A 24,239-nucleotide genomic window follows, 5' to 3' on the forward strand; every position below is an offset into this window, starting at 1 on the left:
GCGCCTCTTCGTGAGGCTGCCGCAGTTCCTGCTTCCTTTCTTCTTCCTTCGTCTTTTGTTAATTTGTTTCTTTTTCTTCTGTTTTAAATCGTTCGTCGTTTCTTTGACATAATAATTCTAACATGTAGCATATATTATTAATCGTCATTAATATTTAATTCGTCATTAATATTCCCGGCTTAAATCCCTTATAATTCATATTTGCGGGTTTTCGTCATTAAAATCAATTCGGATTTTTAGAGGTTCGATTCATCAATATTGAGTCTCTGGAATTCGTCATTGATATATTTCTCACCTTTATTCATCGTCACCATCATTAATTCGTCATTCATGACTTGTTTAGCCTAATTAATTAGTTAGTTCATTAATTTGTTAATTAACCTTATTAATCTTATATAATTCGTTCTAATCGGTTTCATCCATGTTTATCGCTTTCATAACCCCCAATCACATGTAAATAACCTGCTAATCACTTTCATCCGAGTCAATTATTCATAATCAAGCATTAAAATCACCAACGAATATTAACAACTTGCGATTCCGGCTTCACAGCCAGAACTGAGCCAAAGAACAGACGCAGTGACTGTTGCGCCTCTTCCAAGGGACGCAGCTCTGCTGCGCCTGTTCCTGGTTTATTTCTGTCTCTGAACTTCCGTTTTGCCTTGACCTAGTTTACTAATTACGTATTTAATTAACTACTACCCGTATTATCACCCTAATTCCTGTTCGTTAATTTGTTTATTTCTTTCTTTCTCAAATTATCCGTTTTAAAATTATTTTCGACATAAATCATTAAACCCAATGTAATTATTGTAATTTTTCATTATTGTATTTATTTTATTTATTGTATTGTATTGTATTTTATGCCTTCACATGTAATTGAACTTAAATCCCAACTTTGACCCAATTGTATGATTAAATTACGTGATAACCGACTTAGTATTAATTCTCACATGCTAGGATTAATCTAATGGATGTTGCATTGCATGCATATAATCGACAACATATCGAGTATAGACAATTTCCCTAATCATTAGTAGAGGCCGCTATCGAGGCGGGCGGGATTAGGTGTTCGATCAAAAGAGCTTCCTAATACGTACCCTCACCCCTTACTCCAGATCTCTGTGAACATCCGTGTTCATTGGCATCCACGAGAGTCATTCTAGACACAAAATGCTAAGGGTAACGAGTTCTTGGTTTTCATGTCACTACTTTGGGTCTTGACATGGCATGAGGTATTCGAACGGTTTCCAATTTTCCACAATAAATTGGTGGTGACTCCACAAATGCAAACGCTTGTTCTCCCAAGCGCCCCCGTGGGCCCGCGTCCACAGTTTGGCGACTCCGCTGGGGATAATACACTTACGTGTAGCCAAAAGAGTGAAACTTGAACAAGGTTAGGAAATAGTTTGTACTAGACAATTGTCGGTTTTCATAACTCGGTCTTCCTAGATCGTTTCATTCGGCCTTCCTAGGCCCAACCCAACCCATTCAACCAATCGTCCCGTCTAAACGGTCCTAATTCCTATTTGGGCCTAAGGATGGATAGAGATTGACGTCATCCATACCATGGTACTTACTCTTGTTTGTATCAAGGACTTTTACTACTTGAGGAAATGGACTAGGAATCGGCCTTACTACTGTTTGGTACGAGCCTCTCCACAGACTTCGGGTTTCATTGTTCGGTATGGCAACCCACCCTTTAAACCAAAACCCTTCTAAATGCACTCAGCATCCCGTTATAATGCCTGTATGTATGCTTGTATGTGATCACCATTTTCTAAACGAAACTATGACGAATTTTGTGAAAATCAAAACCTCTTTCAAAATGTAAAATTTCGAAATATAGGCCTAATATTAGCACAAAACAAGTCGAAACTCTGTCCAATTGTCGAGTCAAAATTCGGGCCTCAAAACCCATTTCAAAACCTCACTTCGAGTCCACTCCTACAACTACACTAAAGTTGACTAGGACCAACATTTTTCAAACTTTGTCATTTCCTCAAAACTCACTTGACACAAGTGGCACACTCCCACTTCACGATTCAAAACATTTCTTTTCGAGTAAGTGTGCTAGAATGGTCGATCGTGTTTTGATTCGTCGTCGGTCTCTTATTCAGTTTCCAAGATGCCTGAAACAAGCGACGTGAACTTCAACCAACTCCAACTTCAACCGGCAGAGGAACCTTCTCAGCATTCCCTCCTCTTCTTCTCCCATGAAAGCTCCTTGAGACTCCTTTCTTGCTTTAGTTCTCTAACCGACTCATTCCCTACAAGACGAGACGGACAAATATAATATTAGAGTAACGGCACAAAATGCAAAAAAAAGGGATAGAAACAGTCCCGAAACGCGTCAAAACGTGCGAAAAAAGAGGAGGAAATGCTAACCAAATAAGCACGCATCAGTGCTTCATGTTAAACCAATAATACGCTCTATATATTTTAAGAGCTCTTCTCTCTAAAATGAAGCTCATAAGCTTCATTTCTTCTTATAATGGCTCTCACACATATTTTTCATACGCAATTAATTAATCTTTTTGGCATTCTTGCTAACATATTTCATTTGGGGTATTCTTATCAACCTATGTAAGTCCATTTCTAATCTCTTATTATGAGACCATATAATAACAATGATAGTTTAATAAAACATCAAAGTTAGAATCTTGATAGTATTAAATAATGTCGAGTCAATTAGGTATTATTAGCGTAATAATGTAGTTAAAACTAGTACTTTAGTATGGGATTTAGTAAGTTTCGGGATATGTATTAAGGTTCTAATTTGGATAACTTAAGTTTAGTTTTATAATTCCTAATGTTTGAACTTGATGCTTATGGTACTTGGTTGTGACTAATGATAAGCATGGCTTGAAAGTGAAACTCAAAGTCAACGCTGACCGGTCAACAAAAGTCAACGCTGGGTCAAACAACCGAACCCGACTTAAGCTACCGGGAGTGATACTAGTAAGTCATGTAAAGCCCAAGCCAAGGAAATGAAGTCGGGATGATATCAATAAAGGCCAAGATGAAGACAAGTTGTGGGGCCAAATTTCCAATGAGAAACCGCAACATGCGGTCACCATCGTAGCTTATGGTCCACACCGCAGCCTGCGATCCCTGTAACTACCACATCATTTTGTTTCCATCTCATCCGCATCTCAAGGCCTAAATCCCGCCTTAACCTAGAAAGGGGTGCAGCCTTATAAATACCTCAAACTTTTGAGATCCAAAGCCTCAGTTTGAATAATTACTCTCTAGAAAAACTTAATCTTTCCTTGATTTAATGTGTTAGGATTGATCACCCTTACATGTTTTTCCTTAAACTATTGCAATTCCTAGAAGACGTGTCTTAACATTTATAAGAATTAGGGAAGCAAACTTATTTGGTGAAATCTTGGTATAAAGGTTGCATCTTTATGCACGAGCAGAGTTTATATGTTAGTCTTTAATTTGTTGTATTAAACCTTTTAAAAGACTAATCCTAGCTTGATTCATTTGGAATTGTTTGTTTTGCTCTTGTATGCAATCCTTTGTGTGTCTTTCATAGAGGTGACCATATAGGAAGGTTAATTAGTCTAACTTAGGGCTAATAGTCACTATCTCATGAATTTTTTTTAACAGCTATCTCATAAATTTAAGTAGTGGGTAATTATAGTAAAGGGGAAGTAGGAGTCTTACATGCTTTAGAGTTGAATACTTGGGATAATTGCATCACGTTGTTTCCATATTTTACATTGTCAATATCCATAGTTTGTGAATTTACTTAATTAGAGAGTCTTAATTATTCGTTGGAGTCTTAATTAGTTTGATTAATAGTTTAAAAATCGAGTCTCGATTAAAGGTCCTTCCTTTGGGGTTCTTTTTCCAAAAAATATTTCCTCATACGTAAAATAGATAGAAAACTATTTTCTTTTAATAATATCACTCGGTTTATGGTTTACATTGACTTAACAGCGCAGACGTATAAGTAAAAACCTGAGACTATATAAATAACCGTTGTCAGGACTCAAACACACCTACTAAACTGGTTACTGCTTATATAATTCATGACAGTGGCGGAATCAGGATTTGAGCTTAGGGGAGACGAAAAAGTTTGTTTTTTTTTTGGGGGGGGGGGGTTAGTAAAATTATAAGATACACTTGAAAAAATTCAAAAAATTTAGTTAAAAATCGAAAATCTCAGGGGAGGGCCCTTGCTATCCCCTCTAACCCCACCATTGGTTCATGACATTGTACTTTATTAACCTACTCTCTCTGTCCCGGTCATATGTTGTGCTTTTCCATTTTGGGGTGTTTGAATCAATTGTTGTCCTTTCTATTTTAAAAGTGAATTTGATAAGCAATTTGATCATTGACACTTAATTTAATCCACTTGTCATTTAATAATTAGTCACCTCATCTTTCTTTGGTCTTTGTGATAAAATCAAAAGACAATAATTGACCGGGTAGGAGTAAGTACTAAAGAAGCGGTCTTTTCCACTATTACGCAAATTCTTTTTAGCTTGAATCATCACTTCTACTTAACATATCATCATTATTCCAAATCCACAAAACTTTAAGCACTTCAATGATCATCGTATGCTTTGATCATAATCTTTTAGCACTTGTTAAGAGTATTTAAAGATTACAAACCACATGAACTGTCAACTACACTTGTTACATCAAAACATATTAAAATCAATAGTAGAATTTAAAACTTTGACTTTGGTTTTACTATGAGTATTTGCATAACTTTCCTAACCTCCACATCGATTACACCGTTATTCCGTCAAAATATTTAAATTAGAAGTGTATTAACCTCCAATTAACTTATATATTTAATTTTTGTGTTCCTATCCATTCTTGTTAGGGTGTAAACTCATGTCCCATGTCGGTACAATAAAGATGGAAGATCATCTTTATAAGTGTTTGCAAAATATAATAGTATGAGGCCTTTTGGAAAGGATGTAAGAAATATGGGCCTAATACGATAATATATATGGACAAATTATTAATTCAGTTATTATTGTATTTATGCGCTATCTATTAAGTTAGGCTCAAATATAAAGTGATCCACTATGGTGTATTAAATACGGGTTTGTTTACGTCTTAAAAAGTATGGATATGGGTTTGTTTACGTCTTAAAAAGTATGGGTCAGTCTATTATCTAAGTGTAGATACCCATTAGGTTTGCTAATGCATGATGGGTGTATTAGACTAAGGAGACTATATATAAGTCACCTGGGTTATGGTCCCTGGTAGCCCATAATAACCTAATCTCCCTGCATCCCATCAGTAGAGAGATCCCTATTGGTATGTGTGTCTACAAGAAGACCTAATCCCAAAGACCTTCCTTAGAGGCGGTTCATCCCAACCTTTCATCATGTAATCAGGTATGCTTCCGCTCTACAGTTTACTGAGTAATTTAATATGAAGTTATGGTCTCTATTTGAATTAAATCTAACAAAGGAGGCCAAGCGTAAATTCCTGAGGGCTTGGCCCAAAGCGGACAATATCGTACTATTATGGACAGTAGACACAGATGCAGCAGAGGTCCAACACGGCGTATTCACGCTTCTGCACAACAGATCTATTTATTTCTTTATACTCTCGTAATCTCACATGCGGGTTTGTGCCGAACAATGCACTAATTACATCCGATCGAAAGACCACTTAAATCTTTCAAAATGACGGTCTTATTGGTACTATATCCATACTATTTAAAAAGTCCAAAGTTGGGTTACTGTTCCCAGAACAATAACTTTGGTTATTTCTCCCCATTTTCCCCTTTCCTACCATTCTTCCTATTTTCGTTCTATTTTTCCTGCGTACAACCCATTTACCCCTTTTCACCTCTAAATCCCTACCATGTTTCCTCCCTCTTAGCAAGAACATCCACGCCATTTTCGATCTGTTTGTTACATATAATCAAGCTACTTTTATCCATAGAAGAAACCAACCCAACAAGGCAAGTTTTTTGTTAATTTGTTTGTTTTATTCCGAACTTGTGATGAAGATTAATGTTTATTCGCATCTGATTTTGGTTATTAAAAATACTTTTTTGATGTAGATTTTCATTGTTACGTCAAATTGATGGGTCTTGAGGGTTGTTCTGTTGTCTGTCTTCCTATTTTTCCATTTGCATGTTAGGATCTATTATATTCCAATTAAAGTTTCTGGGTTCTTTTGGGTGCGTTACTGTAGGTGGATGTTTGTGTCAAGATGATGGAACTTGCAATTTCAGAGCTTTTTTGTTGGTTTATACCAAGAAATAGCATCGATTGATCACTTAGAGAGGTAACTTCCGGATTTACATGCACTGTTAATCTCTTTCAATTTTGGGATTTAGTGTTCGCCATTGTCCTATTGCTTTGTATACTATTTTTGTTAACCATAATTCACTTGATGCATGAATGTTTAATTGGTTTGTTTCTTTAACTGTGTCTTCAGTGTTGCTGGGTGATATGTGTGGGACTCCAATGTTGGTTTGGTATTGATGGCGAGTTCTCCTTCTTAAGAAGAGTTTTATTTTAATGGGTTTCGTTTGCTTTTTGTTTCCCGTCATTACTGTGTAGCCATTTGCAGCATCTCACTATTAGTGTGCGTGGAGCTGTTGCTTTTGAGGACGAACATGGTGACCACCTCGGTGAGAAAGCATATTTCATGGAGGATAAATCGTATCTCCAAGTCGTATATGATTGATCTCCAAGTAGTCCTGTGATTCTGGTGCTGCTAAAGACGATGGGATGTGCGCAGCTTGTTATTTGGATTCATAGTCTCACTTTGGTATGTATCTATCTATCACCCTTTTTAATTTGGGCTTTAAATTGAGTGCATGTAGCTTATAACTTGGATTCAGCCGCTCGCTTTGGTATGTATTAATTTAAAATTGACAGAAAATATTCCCTCCAGCCCGATCATTTGTTTACCTTTGATTAAAATACCCGTCATAATGAATATAAAAGGTAAACAATATGTAATGACTGAAGTTTATACACCTTAAAGTTATCATCTTTGTGCTAAACAATTCTTAATTGGGATGTTTATTGCTTAATTAAACTAAGATCTTTCTTTTCAGAGTAAATTTAACTTCTATATTTTGGGTTCTTAATAAATTTTTTTTTTTTTGGTATTTTGTATATATGAATTGCATTGTGTGTGTTTAGAATTGTGGCAGAATAATCTTGTAATTTAATGCCTTAAAGTTATCATCTTTGTGTTAAATATTTCTGAATTAGGATGCTTATTGCTTAATTAAAGTAATATTCTTTCCGCCTCATTCGTTTGTTTCTTTTTTATTTCTCGGGGGGGGGGGTGGTGTGGGGTATTCTGATCAAAGGTAAACAAATGATTAGGATGGAGGGAGTATCTCTCTTTTTAGTGTAAATTTACCATTTGTATTTTCCTATTCTTTTTCAGTAATTATTGGGTGAGACGGTCCTTTTATATATGAAAATATTAATTTACTAATACTGTATGAGCGTTTAACCAAAGTGTGAGACGGTTTTATTTTATAATTTGCGTTATGATTTGTAATTCTGAGTTGTGACAAAATGTTCTTGGAATTTTGCACCAATAGATAATGAAACATATGACCACATTTTACAAAATGTCCAAAAAATGTCATAATATTAATCTTGACTGTTAGATTGGAGAACAAGCTAAAATGATGTTAACTTATTGTGGTTCCCCATGCAGAATGTCTATGAATTATATTGTTCAATGTCATGATAGCTAAATTCGGTGAAACGCAGTTAACTTTACAATTTCTGTAGGACAATCTTGTTTTTACACCAGGAACATTTTTGTTTTACAAAGCTTCTTCCTTTTTCGAGTTTGACGATGTAAATTAGTTCAGTTTTTTTGAATTTGAATAAACTTTAAGAAAGACGGTAAGGATTCTCCCTAAATTTACTACCTTAGGCAAACCACTATGTCTGCTTTTTAGAAAATCGATGGTAGTTAATATAGAGAGGCCTTTTAAAAAATGTGAGGTTCATTTAAAAAACTGGCTTAATCTTTTTCATTGATCGTGTTGAGAAGGAGCTCCTACCATTGTGGATGCTCTTTTAAATGCACCATGTAGTTCTGTAGGATGATCTTGCTTTAATTGTATTTTTGTTGGGAAGGAGCTCCTACCATAGTAGATGCTCTTTTAGCTGCACCATGGCATTCTGTAGGATGATCTTTCTTGAATCGTATTCTTCCAGTTTGTGATGTGTAGCAATGTTGGATACTGATTTCTCTGTCTTATTTTTATGTTATATAGAATCCTCTTCTAAAATAACAAGGGTAAGTCCTGAGCTCGAATATGAGGAACATGACGGTGTTGCTATGTCGGTCTTAGCTTACGTTAGCTTTCCATCGGATGGGTTTCCAAAGTATATGATCTGGCCCAATAATGAGATTGTAGGAGAGCCTAGGCCTAAGCCTGGTCCTCCACCACTCATGGAGGTTGTTTCACAAGAAACTGCTCAATTAGCCGAGCAAAAAACAAGCGCCTTTTGGTTAGAGATCTTGCCAGTAAATTTGATAAGAACTTGTCTGCTGCTGCTAAGTTGTCAGATGAGGTTATATCACAGTTTCTTCTATTGTACAAGCAAATAAAACTCTTAAGGGCATTTCATATTTAAACATGTTTTTCTTGATTTCAGGCGAAACTTAGGGAGATCCCTTCATTGGGGGGACATGTTCTATTGAAAAAGTTTAGAGATGCTCTGGAATTTATGAAAGGGTGCATGGCTAGAAGAAACAAGGAAGATGTAGAAAAAGCCATATCCATGGTCAATCTTCTATCTCCTCTATCCTTTACGCTAATTTTTTTAAAATATAAATCGATCACAACTGATGTGGTAGTTTGGACTTTCAAGTAATATCGAGTTTTGACTTTAATGCTCTGTAATAGTTTCTAGGAAACTATGATGAATTCTCCACAGTTCTCAGCTGTGGTGTATCTATTATCTCAAGCCCTTACATATATTTGTTTTTTTATATAAGAAAATTGTGGTGCGCAACAGAGAAACTATTCATATTTTTGAGGCCTTCAATGTAATTTAGAAGGGAAACATTTCTTTATGGTTGTAAGGGTGAACAAGACCAGTTTTGATGCTGATGGCCGGGTTTCAAACTTAGGTCATGACTCATGGGTGCCGATTCCCCGATTATTTTACAAGTTAATTTAGCAAAAATCTGCATATGCTGAGCATGTGTGACAAAGCATGTTAGATCTGCTCATACTTCTATTTCAAGTTGTTAGCAGCCTACAGTTTGCCAATTGATTTAATCCTTGTCATTTGTGCTGAACTATTCTATTACTTAAAGTGTTAGCTGTGTGCACTGTCTAATATGAGTTAGCCTGCTTTGGTATCTTAAGTTTTATAGAGGGTGTTCCTCATGCTAATCGTGAATTAGACAAAGTAATATATATATATATATATATAGGGGCGGGTTCAGGTACGAACTAGCTTATCGTACGAACCGTACGAACCATCTAAAAAGGAAAGTTCAAGCGCTGTAATAAAACTCACACTCACCTAAAAACTCATCCCAACAAAAAAAAAAAAATTGATCGAAGAAACGCGAATCTCCATTGCTTCAAATCATCCTACTTTCCGCCATTATTGTTCCTGTCCCATGCGAATCTAAGAGGTAAGCTTTTACTCAGATTAGGGTTTACAAAATTTAAATCGTAAATTAGGGTTTGAACAAATTGAAATTCTTAAAATTAGGGTTTACCAATTTTAATCGTATTTTGAGATTTTGATGGTAATTTAGTTTGTGTTTTGATACTATTTTTAGGATGGTTATAATTTCATCATCTTCTACTGATTCAGGTATGAATTATTGTTGTAAATACATTTTTGAGAACTATTTTTTCAATTAAATTTGGGATCCATTTCTGAAATTGCTTAAGGTGTTGTAGGTGATAACGGAAAAGAGGATGAATCAATGATGAGAAGAAGTTATAGGTACACATTCTTGTTTTTTTTTTCTTATTGCGGGGATGTCGGATACATGTATCTACTAAATCTGAAGTAGTGTATCTAGGATCACAAAGATGTGTACCTCTGTATAATTTTTCTAGCCGTGGATAATTTTTCTCGATTGTTTTTGTATTTTTTTGGGTGGTTTAATGGGGGCCAAAAGATATATCTCTCGACGAGAATAAATTTTTTAGCCAAAGATACATCTCTGGTTGTTAGATACATCATTCCAGCTATTTTGAAAAAAATGTATCGGCTAGCTAAAACAGTGTATATCGGCTAGCTAAAAAGCAGTGTACCTAATGTGGCTTGGGTGGGAAAATCGTGCTCGTATGTGATAAATACTCGATCGATTATGATTTTGTGCACCGTAGAGAGTCTTTCAAAAACTTAAGCTAGTATAGCATTTGAAAATTTTTGGATGAATGTTTAGCAGTTTGAAAATCGCAAACTTCTTTCTCTCTGCACAAATTGTTGATGTATAGTGACATATGAATTATTGTATCTAATTTGAATGAGATGTGTACCTGTGCGAGATAGTATACCGCTACTAATGTCCATGCCTCGGATATCTTTGGTTGTACTTCCCTTGACATATGCAACAGTGTACGCAAAATGTAGCGTAAGCATGTATCTAATATCATAGTAATGTGTACCTATGGACTATATTTTCTTTGATTTTAGTCTTTGGAACATAATGCGTTTCCTCTTGTGTGTCATTTCTGTGCGACAGTATAGTTGCTTCTAATGTTGATGCTCTAATGAACAATGATATACCTCCTATGATTCCATTGACTAATGCACCAGGTAAAAAAATTGTGGTTTGTTCATTTACAAGGTTTGATTTCACTAATATAATGTACTTGCCTTAAAAATAACAACCTTTTGGTTAAATTGTCTTGTAGAAACCCCACAAGTTGGTTCTGAAAACACAATTTTTGGATTCCCAAGCTGTCCAGAAGATCTAAAACCAATCAACGGTATGATGTTTTCAAATTTGGAAGATGGAATAGATTTTACAACAAATATGCAAAAGTTTGTGGATTTATTCCAAGGTTAGATTCAACAAAATTGGTTAATGGGATTGTTACACACAAGCGCTGTGTGTGTAATAAAGAAGGTAAAAGTAGGAACAAGGGGACTAAAAGAAAGAGGACTGTTACGAGAACAGGATGTGAAGCTAAGGTTAGTTTTAAGAGAATTGACACCGGTGAATACCAAATTTATGATTTTGTTGAGGTACACACACACACAATGGTTACCCCAGCTACAATGGTTCATATGAAACCATCTAGGAATTTGAATCTCTTTCACAAGAAAATGATCATGGATAATTCAAGGGTAAATCATGGTCCAGTGGATTCCTTTAGAATGTTTAAGGAATATGTAAAAGGGTACAAAAATGTTGGAGCTTCTTTAGAAGATTTCAAAAACTTTTCAAGGGATGTTAAGAAATATATCAAGGAATATGATCTTTGAGATGTTATTGGAAACTTTCATGCAAAAAAAAGGCTATGTCTCCATCATTTTATTTCGACTTTGAGGTGGATGATGAAAAAAGACTAAGTAAGGTTTTTTGGGCAGATCCAATCTCAATTAAAAACTATGCCCTTTTTGGGGAAGCCGTCTCTTTTGATGCTACTTATAACTTCAATGAATATAAAATGGTGTTTTGTCCGTTCACTGGTGTGGACAACCATAAAAGATGCGTCACTTTTGCGGGTGGTTTGTTAAGAAAGGAAGATGGAGAATCATTTACCTGGTTATTTGAGAATTTTGTGAAGGCTATGGGTGATTGCTATCCTACTACAATTATAACTGACCAATGCAAAGGCATCAATCAAGCTGTAAAAGATGTGTTTGGTGACAAAACACAACACCGATTATGCATGTGGCATATAATGAAAAAGTTGCCAGACAAAGTCGGGCCGACAATTTGCCAAAACACAAACTTTTTGAAGGAAATAAATTCTATTGTTTGGGATGGAGAGATTGATACACAAGAATTCGAATTGAGATGGAAATCAATCCTTTCTTCGTATGAGCTTTCTGATCATGAGTGGCTGAAGTCAATGTTTGACATTCGTTCAAGTTGGATTCTGCCTACTTGAGAGACATATATCTTGGTGGGATTATGCGCACAACATCAAGGTCAGAATCTGAAAATAGCTTCTTTGGAAATTTCACAATCCCGCACCTCACTCTTGTTGAGTTTTGGATGCGTTTCCAATCGGCTATGGATGCGCAGCGTTGGAAATATGCTAAGGTGACTGCCGATGATAAGAACTCTTCTCCAAAATTATCAACACCTCTCCTTCTAGAAAAAAAAACCTCTGAATTTTACACCACCACTGTTTTTTATCAATTTCAAGAAGAACTCCAAGCTGCGTGTTTTACTTGTGGTCTTTCACCGAGGACAACTGAAGACAACAATGAGCATATTTCAATAATGGACCGCGAGAAAGACAAGGTATACACAGTTGATTTAAGTGGTAATAAATTTTCTTGTTCATGTAAGATGTTTGAAAGGATTGGGTTACTTTGTAAGCATGTTCTGTGGGTGTTAAAAGATAGAGGGTTTGATGATATCCCTACGGAGTATCTATTAGACAGATGGGGCAAATATGCAACTTGTCGTCCCATTTTTAATGTTGTTGGGACAACCCTCCTAGCTGATTGTATGTCAATAGAAAACCACCAAAGTAAGATAAGTGAATTGTGGTCGGAAGTATTTACTTGATTTCGCTTGTTGAAGATAATGAGGAACTTGGTGATGAGTTGCTTGAACTTCTTCGCGCTTTCAACGAGAAATTGATGATTTGATTAAGCGTGGGAAGTCAAAAAACAAGAAAGCTGAAATTGAGATGCTTATTGGCTCGAAAATACCGTCTGAAGCTAGTGTTCTACCACCAGAAAAGTGTAAGAATAAGGGATCAGGAAGACGGATTACTTCAAACAAGGAAAAGGCAGTACAAGAAAATACAAAGCCCTTGAGGAAATGTCGTGCTTGCGGTGAAATGACTCATCATGATAGTAGGAATTGCCCAAGTCGAGCCACTCAAAAGTGAGTCCAGTTTGATTTCAGCTAGAAAAAGTTTAAGTTGTATTAAGTATTCTAAAAACTTTCTAGTATGTAAAGACTTCTAAGAAGTATGTTGTATTTGACTTTAAATAGTGGTCTTTCTAGTAAGTAAAGACTTCTAAGAAGTATGTTTAATTAACGCATCATGATAGTAGGAATTGCCCAAGTCGCGAAGTTATTTGGTTGTCTAATGTCTCACGTTTACTGTTCAAACACTTTGCTTCTCTATTATTATACTAACTTTTATTGCGTACCCTCAAAAGTCGAGGTGTGACACACATAATTAAAAATAAAATATAAATACAAATTGAAGATTAAGTTCTTTATTTTAAAAAATTGATGAAACAATGGGAATAGTGAATTGGTGTAGTTTTTCTCGTATCTTGAATGTTGCATGTGGTGTTAATCGGTATGAGCGAATGACGTTCTTTGAAGTAATCTCTTGCACAAGTGATATGATAGCGCTACTCATCAAAGCCCCCAATTCCTATGGCACCATAATCATAAATTGTGGGACTAACCACCCTACACTCATAGGGACAACACCCTTGGGAACATCAATAAGTCCATTCCTACTTGCATCATGGACCCTCTTTGTCTCGATCAAGGCAGCAACAACAATTGTAATAATTGATAACCGGATCCTGATCCTTTGAAGGGTATTTATTCCGGAAGGGATTTTAGTGAGTTTTCTCATTGTAGGAACAAAGAGTTTATCATAAAATGGGACAAAAATTAGGATTACAATCCCCGGGATAACTTGTAAAGAGGCCGGAGGGATCTTAAATTTAGGTCCAATTGAAAAGGTTAAGGGTAGAGGCTTGTTGGATGAAAAATGTATGCACTTGGGACCCATCTGAAACCGTCATTCACAGGACCCATCTGAAACCGTCATTCACTTGGAATTAAACGAAGAATGAGTTTCAATTCTTTTTGGATTAAACATACTTTATGCATTGCATCTGCCTTAATTACAACGTTTATGCATTGTATAAAAACATTGACTATTTACAACGTTTCTATTTACCACACATTTACACATTTCTCTTGGTTTCACACCAAACATTCATTCGTTCAACTCTATGCATTGCATCTGCCTTAATTATTTCTATATAAATAGGTTTTCATGTGTTTAGAAGGGTATTACATTCTCTTTGTTTCAAAAAACTTCAAACTTAATCTATCTTGAATTCCCTCTCAACCATTATGTCTTCTAATAATTCATCGATGCATCCGATGCATCCTATGAATCGATGCATCCTATGAATCGATGTAGAATCCTTTGATTCAAAAGAGAAAGTTTGGACGCCATTCCGAAATATTGTACGTCAAACCCGTGATGTGTATTCTTTATAATTTGCCAAGCACACGAGATGGGTTTGGAAAGGAAACTCTCTCATATGATCTTGACAGATTAGTAGAAATTATTCGGGGTGCTGGATTAAATTTAGTTCAAGCTATCCACCCGGCTATTTCTTACAATGGGTCGTTCAAGGGACATGCAATGATTGAGTTTGGAGCGGGAGATGAGCGCAAATGCTTCCTTCAAGCTCGCAAACCTGGAGCGCTTTTTCTAATAATGAAGCTTCGAGGTGGTGGTTTGAAAACGTTAAACCTCCGTCAGGACCATATTTATGGGTTGCTAATAGAGATGATTTGGGACTGGTCGCATATTTGTATGCTTAGGGGCCTTCCTTTGAGTTCGGGACAATTCCGCTTGCATGGGAAAACGACCCGGTGGATTGGGTTGAAGGTGATAATGATGTTTTCAGTGATATTCGTTTTGAAATCCGCAATTACTTTCCGGATTATTAATTTGTACTGTACTTTTTATAATGTTGGTTATATTTTATAACTTCAAAGATGGGCTACAATCCACATTTTACAATTTAAAACTATTACGGAGTAGTAGGCAATCAAACCGAGGACAATAGTAACAATAAAAAATCATTTTACTTTTTATAATGTTTTAGTAAAATGAAAGCACTCCAATTATCATTGTTTCGCAAACAATTATAGTTTGACTATTAAATTTACCAATGTGAATTTTTGTGACTTACTTTTATTTAGCCCAAATTATATCACAAACTATAGAATAAGACGGTCTTATATCCGAGATTTATCTTATACTTGTGGATCTAAATACATTTTCGTTGATAAATATATGTCCTGCTATTTTAGCCTAGGAAGAATGGGATAGATCAAATATATGATGTGCTATATATGTAGAAGTTGGAAGATCAAATGATTGATTGTTGTTAAATGAAAGAACAACAAAGCGAACGCAAAAAGAATATTTTGAAGTGTATCCACAAAGCCGGGTATGTGTATCCACACATCCTTTTATTTTGGAGTGTAACTGTCCAATGGCCTATACCAGGAACATTATGTGTATCCACAAAGCCGGGGATGTGTATCCACAAAGCCAGGGATGTGTATCCAGACAAACCGACAATGCGTATCCACAGATGCGGTGTGTATCCACACGACCATGGGTGTGTATCCACACAAAGCAGTTTGGGGTGTATCTCGTACCGAGAAAGTCATATATGTGTATTTACACAACCAGTAATGTGTACCCACGCAATAACCGCAAGATGTCTTAATAGGAATTTAATAACTGAATAGTATTAATAGTAGCCATACATTGAAAAAGGATTGAAACAAAAATACATTTGATGAACAAAAACAATTGAGTCAAAAATGTTCCTGGAATGTTTGAACACAACACTATTAAATTCAAATACATTTCACTACGCACAACACATCCTCAAAACACACTCCCATCTACGAACTCACCTGGTCATAAAACATGAAAAAAGTAACGTTAAGTTAGTTTAAAATAATTTTATATGTAAAATAAAATTAACATCTCCGGCACATAAGTGCCTACAAAACAGTAGGGATGTGTATCTGCGAAGCCGGGGCCGTGTATTCACAAACCAGCGGGTGTGTATCCAAACGAGCCGAGAGATGTGTATCCACACTAGTTGCGGTGTGTATCCACGAATATAACCACGAGGTTGTGTCTAAATTTGGAGTTTTGAAACTTCTACTTTCTATATCTATATTAATATTACCAACTTGATGAAAAGTAGACATTATAATCAATGGCAAGTGGGAGTTAGTCTTGTGTAAGATGATTTTACACTAATATAGTTGTAAAACGGATCTAAACACAAACTCTATTAGTAGCTAAACAAAAGTGATTTAAAGATTCCGTCTTACAATAAATTTGTGTAAAACCGTCGAACACGAATATTTGTGTTTGTTTTCCTCCCAACATATATGAAGGCACAGAAAAAATGTAAACGTCTCAAGGATGAGAAGGTAAAATCTGCCATTTGGTGAAGGGAAATGAACTCTAAAACTAGTGGAGAGACATTTGGTGACATGGATAACTAACTATAAACTACTACGAAATTACTATCGGTGTGTATGCAGCCGAGAGATGTGTAACCGCACATTCGATATGTGTATCTAGACGACCAACAATGCGTAACCGCACATTCTCGCGGTGTGTATGCGAGGCAGACTGCGCAGTGTGTATGCGAGGCATTTGCAGTGTGTATCCAAGCGCAAAGATCTGGGATGTATCTTCACGGCCCCAAGAAGCGTAACCTCACAACCTCGTGGACCGGATAAGTGTATCCACACGGCGGGAGGTGTGTATCTACACACTTGAAAGAAGTCTATCCAAAGCAATTTAAGATTGTGTACCCCTACTAATGTATTCTATCTCACCTACATATATGTATCTATCAGTTCCACATATTCAAAAATTACCTTTGCAGTATTTTTCTCCCACTTGAGTAGTTTCAACATAATTTGTCGACGATAAGCAATCATATTACGCAAATTAAAAAACATTGATAACAACAAGTAAAATACGATAAATAGAGAAATGAAAAACTGACATTTAGCTAATTTGGCAAGCTTACTTTGAAATAGTTTTGGTCCTCCCATAATTTCCTATCGTGTATTGCACCCTCCGGAAACTTCATAACAAATAGTCCGCAATCATAACTACACATACTGTTAAGATTATTAGACTAAAAAAGCGCATCCATTTTCGGGCTAATAAATAAAGGATTTTTAGAAAACTTACGTGTTTTTTCTTTGAGGTACATTGATAACAAAAGTAGTAAACAAGATGATGCCCTTAAGATGATTGTAACCCTTGTGGCCCTCAAATTGACTTGCAACATGGAACACCTTTGAATGACAACAACTTATCAAAAATAGTAATAAAATAATTTCATCCTAACTGATAATAAAAATGCAAAAATATAACAAAAAAAGTAGGGGCCATACAATATCCTCCACATAAGAATTATACTCCTCAAGATCATCTGCTTTTTCTAACTTTGGCTTGCATGAGTCCAAGATATAGTTTTCCTGTTTCTTGAGGTCCGACACACAAGCTAACCAATGATTACCATTTTTGCCAATTGTGAAAAACACCTACCAATGTCATAGCAGCAAAGGTCATACAATGACATTCCACCCAACGCCAAAACAACTTTTCCGGTAGATTCCCAACAAATTTACCTTTTCAATAGTTGCTCCATTTTCAGGCTTGTAGTGCATCTTAAGATGAGGGCACCAGACAATATTCCCTTTCTGAGGCCTTAATGAGGGCTTAACAAACTGAAAATTATAAAATTGTTTAGATATTGAGGACTAATACATCTGAAAAACTGCATTTTCAAATCTGAATCAACATGTATAAAAATGCATTTTTGAATCTGAAAACCTGCATTTTCGAATCTGAATCTTAATTATCTACCCGGACGTTGTTGGCAAGTAGAGAATATCAGTTCTATCATATGTGCACATCACACCATACATATCAAGCACCTACATATAAATGATCATGTTCTAAATATCACAAAAAGATTAGTATAAATAATAATAATAATACTACTAATAAAGGTGTAGGAAAACTTACCAAATCCATTATCCAAAGTCCGATTTTGCAAACTTTGCATTCCTTTTCGACACACTCGCCATCCACTCGGTATTCACAAGAGTCTCGTCTAAAGCGTAAATGAATATAATTAAAACATAAAAGTGCATCAACAAAATTTAATTGTGCAAATATGTTATCGATTTCACAACTTACTCGATGCCTTTACCCCTTTTCATTACAACAACAAGAAGTTCCGTGTATGCGTGAGTTGACGTTGACATTGATGTTGTGATTTGCCTTCTCATTTGGAACTCTTGGTCAACTGCTTCAAATCTAGAAAAAATAAGGGACAAAACAAAAAATTAAATTTATCAAGAAAATTACAACTTCATTAGAAAGTAATTTATGATTATATTTACTCAAAGGAATAGAGGGATACCTCGTATCAAAACTCAAAGATCCATCTTTTGATAAGAGTTTATCCTTGATTTATTACCGTCGAAACAACAAATCGAGAGCAAACTCTTGCGACAAAAAGCTTAACTTGGTTGTGCTACAAAACAAATTGGAATATATGTTAAGCATTACATGTGTCTAGAAACAAATTGGAATATATCTTAAACATTATAGACTAGAAAATTGATTGAATTGTATCTAGGTAGCTAGATGTATACTATATGAAATCATAACTTACATCATTTAGACCCAAAGGGAAACCCTTTCTAGTGCCTCTGTACTTCTCCAACAAACGCATGAGATAAATCCCAGAATCAACTCCATCACCCATATTTGATTTCGGAATATATTCCTCTCTCACCAGATTCTTGACGTCTTGTATAGATGGAATCTTGTTTCGGACCAAGCAATTCATAACAAATTGTACCTGCATTTGGCAAAATTGTTTAGCAAACCAAAATAAATATGACATTCAGAAAAGGACTTTACAGGTCATACCGTAGACTTAATAATTGTTGTATAATTCATGATTTTGGCTTCATCACATGCGGGATTTCCAACTTCATTGCTATGAAGTTAAAACAAAACACAAATGGCGTCTCGGAGATTATTGGAACAAATATCTGCAATTTCATGTTTGTAAAAAGTCAAAAAACTTGCAGTTTAAAAATAGTAGTAAACTGGCACATTGAATAAAAAACTTGCGGTTTAAAACGCAAATATTTACTTACGAGATTTGCTCCCGCAAAATTGTGATTAATGCCGGTAGTATGAGTAGCAATAAGGGGATCCTAGTGATTAGAAAAAAATTATAAGAAAATGTAGCGGAGTATGACTGCAAAAGAGATAAACATGAGTAATCCCAAGAATATCATCAGATTATTATACAAAACTTACTTCTTCATCGGTTTGCGGGAGATACACCCTATACGGTGAATCGGTCATTTGCTCTCTACGTGTTTCACTTTCGTTCAAAATGAAACACCAAGCATGTATGACAGATTTAGGCACTATGTCACCTGTCACTACGTCTTCAAATCTGCCCGACTAAGTTTATGGTTATCACATTGGAAGAGGATCTCACTGAATAAACATGTATCGATAAAAGTTAGTTACGACAATCATACTTTATAAACAAAAAAAGTGTCTAACACAAATTCATAGACAATGTTAGAAAAATCATACCTTTCATCAGATGTCTCTGAAAATACATATTCCAATACATCTTTTTCAACTTTATTCAAATTCCCAGCAACTATAATACTTCTCTGAAGGAAAGGAGATTTGAAAAATTGTGATTTAACTCTCTTTCTCTTAAGCATTACTCTTGTAATGTGCACTGGTTCTTTTGGTGGCAATGAGGAAATCGGTTCAACAACAAGTGGTTCCACAACTTCAACCCTATCTCCAATATTTAGAGCAATATCACAGAACTTTTTTAACTCATCTTCTTGTGATTGTGATTCTGAACTTAGTAATCTAAATGAAGGTGGGATAAAATCATTATCCGATGGGAGGGAAGGTGGTGTAAACTTTGGAGGGGAGGGGTGTATAAACCGTGGAGACCGTCGAACAAATGTAGAAGATTTTTGTTTCTTCTCAAAATTCAGTGGCTCAAACTCTTGAGACTCAGAGTCCAAAACAATAGGAGAAGCTGGCTTACCTTTGGTGTTGTGAAGAAAAGGAGCTGAAGCCGTTATACAAGTTGGTTTGTTGATAACATTACTTTTCTCCTTTGCTGGCCGTTTTCCCAAAGCAATTTCTAATTTAAGAAGAGCTGCCAACAACTCATCCTCATTATCAAATTTGAGTTTACCAAACTTAGTAAGTGGATCCTGCTCCTCACTATCACCTTCATTACAAACAGCTCCATTATCTCCCACGTTGTCAGCTCCTCTCTTGTTCACTTTTTCAGCCCCCTTCTCTTCCACTCTTCCACTCTGACAGACTCATCAACTTTATTCCCAGGAATATTCAATCCCTCTGTTGTAGGTTGTGATGAATAAGAGCAATCACTTAAAGCAGACGCGATTTGAGCCATCTGTTGTACAATCTTACTGTCAGGATAATTCATTCTAGCTTCTACCAAAGACTTTGAGAAGCTAGAATAGGCAAGAGAAAGATTGTTTGCATCTTCGCAATTTCTTGAAAGTAAACATCTTGCTCCGCTCATTGTCCTCCTCCCTTTGTCTCAGTAGCCTTCGGGTCCTCAGTAGGCTTTGGGTCCTCAGTAACCTCAGTAGGCTTTGGGTCCTCAGTAACCTCAGTAGGCTTTGGGTGCTCAGTAGCCTCAGGTTCTCGAATAAAAGCCTCAGGCATATCCAATTGTATTGGGATAGTAAAAGTTACATGCTGAACCGTAGCCTTGACAATGCGACATAGAACACCTCCAGTACCAAACCCATCCTTCATCTCATCCTTAAGCCTAGATTTTATCCTTTCTTTCGTCCATGATGCTATTGTTGGGAATACCCGAGGGACTGAAAAATAACTGAAGGATACTCTATCAAGATAGATGAAAACGAACACCATGATAGGCCCAGCAAAATTATCATTTCCAGACATTCTCCAATCTTTAACATGACTTCAATAAATCTGTTGTCGGTAAATTTGCACCGATTAAATGATGCAACAAACTGAAATATCTTCTAAACACTTCAACACTCGTAAGTGGCACAAGTCCCTTTTACGCCCATAAAAATCTTTGAGACAATGAATACAATAAAGTTTCTTTTAAAATCTTCCCCGCCGTCTCTTTGGCTAATTATCAGTTGTAATATATCCTTAACATCAACCTTTGTGGGATCTTTTGTATTGAATTGTCTCAACTATCTACTCTTTAACTCAACAAAGTCAACACTCCTATCTGTTGAGGAAGCTATCGTGACATCATTTGCACCCATAGGAATACCAAGTGATAAATGAACATCTTCATCCGTTATTTGAAGTTGCCCTTTCATATAGGAGCATGACAATATGTTGAATTTGGTAACTAACCAATGCGCAAGAGCACCTGGAACCATATCTGTCCGGAGATTAAGAACCCCACCAAAGCCCATGTCCTTTACATCAGCTACTTGTTTTGCACTCAAATTACTGTTGATAAATGTCAACAACATTTTAGGTGACATACGTGTCCTCAAATAACACTGCCCCAAGCCATCATCATCTTTTAAATTCGTTTTAACAGCTTTCTTGCATCGACTTTTCTTAGTAATAGCATTATGGGTTTGCTTGCTTGTACTTGCACCATCATTATATAGCGTCAACTTATCCATGTGTGGTAATCTGAAAATATGATTAAAATGTGTGGTTAAAAACATGTGTATCTATAAACCAAAAAATACCATTGACAAAATACATTATTCACGAATGACAAGAATTTTACATTGTGAAGAAGATAAATGGAATAAGAAGCAAAAATAGGAAGCACAAATCTGAAAGAAAGTGAGACAATGACATTTGACAGACACACCTACCAAACTTTAAATAGTGAATCTAGCGTGCTAGATGTAAGTATCTAACTCTTTGTAAAACATGTATCTACCTAAGAAATAAGAGCTATGTATCTATCAAACGGAAAAAGGATAAAAAAACGGGACATAAATCATAAAATTAAACTAAAAAAAGTAAAAAATTATACAAAAGAAGATGATGCTAATATTGGATACAAAAGTAAAAAATTATATTACAAATAGAGAGTACGCAAAATGTTAAACAACTTACTACAAATTATACAAAAGAAGTACATAATTATACAAAGGTTTATAACAACTACATAATTATACATAATAACTACTAAAAAAAAAGAGAAAAATTACACATAAACTAGCTTGCGCTATATGTCAAGCGGGAAAGGGAAACCAAAAAAAGAGAAATTTTCACGAGTAATTAGCAAATCTGATGCAATGGAAATTCTTTGTGCTTCTTGTCTCGGATGGCGAGCTCTAAGCAACAACAACACTTCGCCAATTGCAATATCATTAGGAATGTTAAGATGCATATTAGGACTTTCATTTTATGCCTGGTGAAAATGGAGGATGAACTTTGCTATCATATTGTCCGTTAAAAAACATTTGCAGCTTTGATAAAGGATGTTAGGACCCCTACGAGCAATCCGTACCCCATTCAAATCATTTAGAACTAAAGACCCCAAGAATGCCATGTCAACACGAGGTGCATTTCGATGTATGAGAAAGAGTTGACACCAATTTCTACAAACCATTGCCATATTTGCCTTATCTTCGTACAAATCAAGTCGTGTGAATATCTCATTCATTAAATGTTGATTATTAAAAACATCAAATTAAGCTTCAGAGCTTGTGCCATTGACGGTAACTTCCTTTAACGGATCAAATGAAAACTCCATTCCCGTTTGCTTTTCAGATACATAATTACTAATAAAGTTTTCTTTATCTTCTGCTAGAATATTAACAACACACCCATTGCACCAATTTTCCATAGATGATTATGTAGACTTAATTAAGAATAAAGTATTTGGACCTACATTTTTAGCAAGTTAGGAAAAAAAGAAAATTAGTTACAAAAAAATAAAGCGAAAATAACTAAGATGAAATTTAATTGTTTCGACACAACTCCCGCACATGTGTAACCTATAGAAGTATCATGTGTATCCTATAGAAGTAGCATGTGTATGTTGTAGGCAAGAGATGTATACCTAGAGGTAAAAGTACAGCTATGAACACAGCAACACATGCTAATATTGGAAGACACACAGGCTAACGCTACCAGATACATGAAAACAAATTGTGCATCCAGTAAGAGTATCATGTGTATTCCGTAAGTGACAAATGTGTATCCAGAATACAAAAAGACCTAATATGGCATCCTAATTGTGGACTTAGCCCAAAAAACGTGAGACTCTTCGAATTATGACTTATTGAAAAAAAAATCGCAAACATTAAAATAGTTTCATCCATTTTTAAAAGAGATATTGTCACTTTGTCAGTCACTGCCAGTAAGAGATCTATATCTAGAGGTAAGGTACAGCTATGAACACATCAACACATGCTAATATTAGAAGATACATAGGCTAATGCTACCGGATACATGAAGCAATTTCTGTATCCAGTAAAAGAAGCATGTGTATTCCGTAAGTGACAAATGTGTATCTAGAATACCAAAAGACCTAATATGGCATACTAATTGTGGACTTAGCCCAAAAACGTGAGAGTGTTCTAAATTATGACCCAGAACAAAAAAAAAATCGCGAACTATTTTATATAAGAAGGTACATAGGCTAATGCTACCGGATACATGAAGCAATTTGTGTATCCAGTAAAAGAAGCATGTGTATTCCGTAAGTGACAAATGTGTATCCAGAATAACAAAGACCTAAGATGGCATCCTAATTGTGGACTTTGCCCAAACCGTGAGACTCTTCTGAATTATGACCCAGCACAAAAATCGGGAACATGAAAATAAAATGGAGGGACATGCACAAGCTATCGCATCGCATACGGGGAAACAGTTGTGTGGATCCTATAGAAGGAGCATGCGTATCCTGTATGTAAGAGATGTGTATCTAGACTTAAAAATACACCAATAAAACACAGCACAACTGAGCATACCACTTAACAGAACTCACACCAGTACGCCAACCAGAAAAATCAATCGCATCCCCTCAAAACACATGACAACATAACACAACAGATAACCATAGCAATTAAAACAGTAATTATATACGTTTGAGCTTCAATAATCAACATGTGAAGCTTAATAAAGATCAAAAATCAAAAAATATAAATCAGCTGAAACATAAACAACATAAAAATGAAGAAATTAGGGTTACAGCAGCATAGAAAACGTC

General features: G+C 35.6%; 2 protein-coding genes across 2 annotated transcripts; both read left to right on the forward strand.

Annotated features, from left to right (window-relative positions):
* The first annotated feature begins 11,473 nt into the window (after nt 1-11,473).
* Nucleotides 11,474-12,070, forward strand: LOC141649371 (protein FAR1-RELATED SEQUENCE 5-like). The gene has a single exon (XM_074458064.1). The coding sequence runs from the start codon at nt 11,474-11,476 to the stop codon at nt 12,068-12,070; it is 597 nt and encodes a 198-aa protein (XP_074314165.1).
* A 23-nt stretch (nt 12,071-12,093) lies between these two features.
* LOC141649372 (protein FAR1-RELATED SEQUENCE 5-like) lies at nt 12,094-12,782 on the forward strand. Its single transcript, XM_074458065.1, has 2 exons — nt 12,094-12,637; nt 12,715-12,782. Exons 1-2 carry the CDS (start codon nt 12,094-12,096, stop codon nt 12,780-12,782), a joined length of 612 nt encoding a protein of 203 aa, XP_074314166.1.
* Nucleotides 12,783-24,239: the final 11,457 nt, after the last annotated feature.

This window comes from Silene latifolia, chromosome 3 (assembly GCF_048544455.1).
Source record: "Silene latifolia isolate original U9 population chromosome 3, ASM4854445v1, whole genome shotgun sequence".
NCBI classification, from domain to species: Eukaryota; Viridiplantae; Streptophyta; class Magnoliopsida; order Caryophyllales; family Caryophyllaceae; genus Silene; species Silene latifolia.

Bases quoted from the DNA above. Each gene is read 5' to 3' on its own strand.
- LOC141649371 (XM_074458064.1), top strand. From the start codon at position 11,474: ATGTCTCCATCATTTTATTTCGACTTTGAGGTGGATGATGAAAAAAGA.
- LOC141649372 (XM_074458065.1), top strand. From the start codon at position 12,094: ATGCGCACAACATCAAGGTCAGAATCTGAAAATAGCTTCTTTGGAAAT. The intron at 12,638-12,714 runs GTATGTCAATAG...CGCTTGTTGAAG, and splicing joins GACAACCCTCCTAGCTGATT to ATAATGAGGAACTTGGTGAT.